Source organism: Cryptomeria japonica, chromosome 11, assembly GCF_030272615.1.
Source record: "Cryptomeria japonica chromosome 11, Sugi_1.0, whole genome shotgun sequence".
Taxonomy (NCBI): Eukaryota; Viridiplantae; Streptophyta; class Pinopsida; order Cupressales; family Cupressaceae; genus Cryptomeria; species Cryptomeria japonica.
Genome location: NC_081415.1, coordinates 579,320,788 through 579,327,406, shown reverse-complemented (window position 1 = coordinate 579,327,406; position 6,619 = coordinate 579,320,788). Strand labels below are relative to the sequence as shown.

The 6,619-nt window shown below is 36.9% G+C and overlaps 1 protein-coding gene across 1 annotated transcript; it reads right to left on the bottom strand.

The window, feature by feature from the left end:
* Window positions 1–5,518: 5,518 nt before the first annotated feature.
* LOC131053601 (uncharacterized) lies at window positions 5,519–6,142 on the bottom strand. Its single transcript, XM_057988227.2, has one exon. The coding sequence runs from the start codon at window positions 6,140–6,142 to the stop codon at window positions 5,519–5,521; it is 624 nt and encodes a 207-aa protein (XP_057844210.2).
* Between the last annotated feature and the right edge of the window lie 477 nt (window positions 6,143–6,619).

Below are 6,619 nucleotides of genomic sequence, written 5' to 3'. Positions count from 1 at the left end.
TCTTAAACTTAATTCTGAGAATGAATATACTAATGAGATTATCCTCCTTGGGTGAAGGTAATCGTTTCGAAGTGATTAAAATAAATAGGCATCCGCCAATCAAATTTAAGCATAATTTTAGTTCACTTTTGAAATCAAATGTGGATCGCTTTGCAAGATGAATTCGCAGTATTTCAAGACACAAATTTTGATCAATCAAGAGTTTGCCATTGTTCACTTGCAATTCAGTCTGTGGTCAAACTTCAAAGTCGCAATGTAAAATAAATGCAGCTATAGCTGCACAGTGTAGGATAGATCTGCTAGAAGAAAAAAGAAAAACAGAGTTTGCAGGAAAAAATACAGAGCATAAAAACAGAGTGTTAATTAATCAAAAGAAAAAATACAATAATCATAATGCATACGAGCATACACCTTTTGTTGTGTTTAGATCCTTCCTGTGTTTAGATCCACACTTTGTGGATGTAACTCAAGAAACCTGAGTTAGACTTACATGTTAAATTCACATGAATGGAGGAGATTGAGGTAAACAGATATTAACATATTATGATCCATAATCTATGTAGGTAACTGTAAAATAACGCCAACAGAACTGGAAGAACTAGAAGTTAATGCTAACACCCCCTCTTAAGTCTAACTAAAGAGATAGAAGAGGAAAGAAATGAGGAAAGAGGGAAAACCAAGTGGGAAGAAAACCCCCCCTCAAAATAGATACTAACATAACGAGAAAACTACTGTGGTACAGTTTCTTTCACCCCAAGAAGATCTTGGAGAAAGTGAAACTTCTGCTCAGTGAATGTCTTCGTGAATATGTCAGCAATCTATTGAGACGTGCGACAATACTGTAAATCAATGATGCCATCATGGATCAGATCTCGGATGAAGTGCATGTGGATCTCGATGTGCTTTGTCCGTTGTCGTTGTACAAGATCTCTGCAAACCTTTAGTGTACTTTGGTTATCACACCAAATGATGATTGGTTGATGAAAACATATACCCAGCTCAGTGAGAAAATTTTGTAACCAAAGAACTTGAATGGTAGCATTGACTGCACCTTGATATTCAGCCTCTGTGGATGATAGAGCAATGGATGATTTCTTTTTACTTGACCAACAAATGGGACCAGAGCCCAAACTAAGAACATATCCTAAAGTGGACTTGTGATCAATGCTATCACCAACCCAATCAGAATCAGTATAGCCAATGAGATCCAAAGTACATCCAACTGAATAATGAATCTCGTAGCTAAGGGTTCCTTGAACATAGTGAAGTATACGCTTGGTAGCTTTCCAATGCAGTTCATGAGGCTCCTACATGTATCTGTAAGCCAACACCCACACCTTTCTTGTCTGGAGTAAAGCTTGAGGATGGCCAAGATACACCATTGGTTGATTGCACACTCATGTAGAATTATGCAGCTATAACTGCATAGCACAAGATAGATCTAGCTAAGAGAAAAAAAGACAAACTTTTAGATCCAATGCACAGAAGATAAAACAGAGCAGCTAAGAAAGGAATTGCATTAACCTTCTTGTTAATTACATTATGCAAAATGCATATTAATACAGAGAACCATCGCATTAGCAATGGAGGAAACAAATTCATAACAACTACTCCATGCTAAAATTGCGGTGGAAATAAAGGCAACCACTGACGGTGAAAGAGGCGGAGAAACCAAGCCTAACACCATGTTCGTATTAGTTAGCTTATGCAAGGCAGAGCAGACTGCACCCTTGACTATCATGTAACATGAGTTCTTCGTGGATTACGGTAGCAAACAAAGTGTTATATGGTCAAACAGAAAGATTTGCGCTAACACCCCCCCCTTAAGTCTAACTAAGGAGACAAGCCTAATGAAAGGAAAGAGGAAAGAAGGAAAACCCAATGGGAACAAAACCCCCCCTCAAAATAAACACTAACTCTACTTGATACCTAATATGCTACAATGTCTTGCAGCCAAATATCTTGCAGAAAGTGCCTATTTGTTCCTTCACAAAGAAGAGAAAGAATGTCAATACAGAATGTAGCAAAACAAATGTTGTAGTAGGTTCCCCTGCAACAAATGATGTCTCTTCCTTTTGGAAGATAAAAACCTCGAGCTGTCAAACTGCTGAATTCCCACTCAAGTGAAATGTATGAAGGAATCAAGATGAATGGTTCTGAAAAACATTCATGTTTCTCCAATCCAATGTTGAATTACGACTTTGCCATACAAGATTCCAGAACAGTGACCAGTGAAGTGTGAGATTTGTTCGGATATGAATCAAGATGTGTCAAGATAGTAGCATGAAGTGGTTGAGAGAAAACAAGAGAATCCAAATGAAAAGAAGATGCAACTTGATGTGAGCCGACATCAGAGAGAAGACATGTGTCCTCAAAATTGTCATCTTGATTAGAGAGAGATTCAACAAACAAATGATAAATGTCTGATAGGATGACATCTCGCTCATCAAAAGGACAAGAATGAACCTGTTGAAAAGAATCTGAAGTAGCATTCGAAGAAGCCAATATCTCTATCAAACTTGCAGGTGAAGGTGAAGGTACATCAACTGTTTTTGTAGATGGAGAAGGAGCAGCTTGCGATTCTGATGCATTCCCAAAAAAGAGTAGAAAGGCATTATGTGAGAAATAGGGACACCATTCATGCCCATGTTGATTGCTCCCACAATACCTGCATCTACAACCCTTATACATATGCATCATTCACTCCTTAAAAATATCTCCAAAAAATATCAAAAATAGAACCTTCAATACAATGGTTATTCCAATCTAAAACAGCTCTATCTTCAGTGCCTGCAAATAAAGTGTTTAGCTTTTTCTTTCTAACAACCTCGCTCTAATACCATGTAAAATAAATGCAGCTGTAGCTGCATAGTGTAGGATAGATCTACTAGAAAAAAAAAGAAAAACAGAGTTTGCAGGAAAAAATACAGAGCATTAAAATAGAGTGTTAATTAATCAAAAGAAAAAATACAATAATCATAATGCATACGAGCATACACCTTTTGCTGTGTTTAAATCCTTGCTATGTTTAGATCCACACTTTGTGGATGTAACTCAAGAAACCTGAGTTAGACTTACATGTTAAATTCACGTGAATGGAGGAGATTAAGGCAAACAGATATTAACAGATTATGATCGGTAATCTATGCAGTTAAATAACACCAACAGAACTGGAAGAACTAGAAGTTAACGCTAACACGCAAGGCCATTATTCTATGTAAATAGCATATCAGAGTTTTAAATTAGTGTGTCCAGCATAGTCGTTGATCATGTGATAACTCACCTTCATTCAAAATTTACCACTGGAAATCGCCTCAATATTTGCCTCTCACATAAGCCGATTCTAATGAAGAATTCACATCAATGATCAAATCGATGACAACGAGAATGATACGGTTCGTTGTGGTTTGCAGAGATGAAGTTGCTATCAATGTTGATCAAAATCGCCAACCTACAGAGATGACAAAAATCGCTTGATGAAGTTCGATTTGATTAAGTTGTTGATCTAAGATGGGTCGCTGATCTGAGATAAGTCGCCGACCTATAAACTGATACAAATCGACCCCTGGTGAAAATCGCCAAAATCTTGTGAAGGAAAATTGCTGATGCCAAAATGGAGTCACAACATGAAATATAGTCACTGATGCCTCCTACACAAAACCGTTGAAGTCCAAAAGGTGAATTGGCTAATATAGAAGATCATAATCTCTGCCAAAGATGAAAGGAGTTCGCTGATATTGATAACACGGCCAAGTCATATACACAGGACAATATCGCTCTGAATCGATCAATAGCTTAGGAGATACATCATCACGCACGCCTTAGCCAGCTTGCATTCAATGTCGCCACAATTAAAACTAGCGGTTGCACGTCTTTTGAGTGCGTGCAACGGGAAGCCGATAGGCTGGCAACGTTCCAAAATGTAAATGAGCAGTATACATTATATGTTGCGATGAGCTTGACCATTTGCTATCTGCTAATTAAATTTTGTAATCAGCAATCAGACAGAATGTGGGAAGGAGGCAAATTTGTTGAGGGTTGAAGGGATGGAGGTAAGCAGAAAGCCAAATAGTACCTGTGAAAAGTGGTGTGCTTGAAAAGTTTTGAAGCTGGGAGGCTAAAAAAAATTCTTCTTTGTTAGATGACATTGAAAGTGCTTAGCTGCAAGAAGCTGAAATTGTTATCAGATTATTTTAGAGATGCAAAGTATGTAGGAACAGGAAAATAAAAAAAATTATTTCTAACCTTGTATTTAATTTGATAGTAAAAAGATGCAGGAGAGTTGGAGATGGTTTGTGTGGTGAAGTGGCGGGTAGCGCGGCATATCAGGCAGAAGTAAACGATCGGCTTGAGGTAGAGTTAGCTTTGCAGATAATTACATAGTTATTGAAATCCAGGTGAAGCGGAATTCTGGGTGGACAGTGCAGTCATTCATTAATTTATAGAAGAAGAAGAACAAACTTTAAGTTGGAATGAAGTTTATGTACCATGAACAGAAACGTTATAGTAGAGATATAGTGAAATTTATCTAAGTTGGAATGAAGTTTATGTACCTTGAACAGAAACCTTATAGTAGAGATATAGTGAAATTTATCAAGGCCTGCAACATGATTGTTTCCAAACAAAATAAATTAAAGGTGTCTAAGTTCAACTGTAGCAACATCTGAAGAAAATGTGACTATTAATTACTTGTTTGGAGGGTGTAGACATTGGTGCAGGCGAGACTGATGTATGCCAATCCGTAGTGTAGTAGGACCCGTTGACTAGAAGAATGGGTAGCTGTATCAAACAAGCAGGAATAGTCGTGGTTCTGTTCATCACAGTAGAGTAGAACATGGTTATTGCAATCTCATGATCGGTATAGATTGCTTGCTGGGAGGTCTGCGCCTATAATTTGTAATAAAATTAATAAATAGATGAGAAATCACCTATGCAGAAAGGTAATTGATTTGGTAAATACAATGAATATGTATTAAGTTTGTTTAATAATAATGATGTGAAAAAAGCAATAGAATGAAATTTTCAGAGAATTGCCACAAGTGAAATCTAGCTTGAAAATTGTTGTGTCTGCAACTTGTATCTTGCCTGGAAACTTGGTAAAGACACCTAAGAATCAAAAGATAGACATAGTTAGGGGTTGTTCAAAATAAAAAATTGGAAAACAAGCTAGATTTCAGTTAGTTATTTCTTTAAAGTTTGGAGAACTTACATTGTAGGCGTTTTAAATTTTGTTTCATCACCGTGGAGTATTGATGAGAAAGTGAAATGTGTATATGGGAAGGCAACTTGCACAGTCGTTGAAAAAGTGTAAAGTACGAATAAGTAACTGTATGCAATGAAATTTTGATTTAAATAGCATATTCAGAAAAGAAAAAACTTTGAAGTGGGAATTGTGATATATTAGTATTGAATTTTTTTTACCTGTGTAATAGCAGTGGAGAAGGCAGAATGGTTGTTGCTGAATGTCAACCATTTGATTGGTGAACAAGTGAAGGCCAAAACTATGTGTGCAAGCATTTCATAGATGTAGATTGTAATCATGCGATGTAGATGTGAGGGCAGAGAGCTGTTGCAAGCGAGCTTCTTCTTTCTTTCTTATGGTGGTAAAAGCACTTTTTTGCATTTTTGCATACATTTCAAATGTGAAAGGTGAATGAATGCATATTCCATCAATTGATTTGACCTTTGAGATAGCTGTAAATGTTAGGCCTTGCTTTTCAGTTTTGCCTATGTCTATTGTAGCTTTATCCAGTGTAAGTCCTTGAGATTTGTGAATAGTTATGGCCCAAGTGGTTGTCAATGGAATCTGTGTACGCTTGCCTCGGGTAATTGGAGTAATGGGTATGTCATTTGTATGCAATGTATCCCATGGAGGGCCTTTATAATTCTGAAAGTGGACAATAACAAATTTTGGCAAGTCTGGTGGCTTAGTATTGTTTTCATAGACAATTTTTTTAACAAGGCCAATGGAACCATTTACAAGGCCAACTTCAATCCACAAGTTAGCTAGCAACATCACTTGTTGATTTTCACATAATAGTAGCTCTAATGGTAGCTGTTCATTGTTATCATATTCAATATTAGTTTGTTGCACAATATGTACAATGCTGAGAGCAATGGGTAAATTTAATTCCTTCAACATTCTTTTGTTGTGCAACGTTGTTGAGTCATTTGTTGCAAACAAATGGATTGATGAGTTGAATTCCTTTTGCTACAAAACAGTGAGATTTGTATTTGTTTGGTTCATTAAGATCTACCAGTCATGTTTGTTAGGTTGTGCATCTCTTATGTTTCGGAGCATGCTTCTGAATTGCTGTTGCTTAACAGAGGCACCTTGTTGGCGGAAAACAATATGCAATGTCACAACTATTTTAAATGATCACCACAAGTTCAGAGCTATAGAGTGCAAAGCATAAACTAGTTTGTCCATTATAGGAGGGAGTTGTCCAAGGTCACCTACAAGGATTATGGAGAGTCCACCAAAGCCTTCATGTTGTTTATCAAGGAATGCTTGGCGGAGCCGACTGTCAATCTTCAATAGTAATTTAGGGCCTAAGAAGCTCATTTCATCTATTAGAATATATTTAACATGCCTAAAACGCTCTTGGAATGTGAACAA

Excerpts from the sequence above, each read along its gene's own strand:
- LOC131053601 (XM_057988227.2), bottom strand. The coding sequence starts at position 6,142 with ATGTTGAAGGAATTAAATTTACCCATTGCTCTCAGCATTGTACATATT.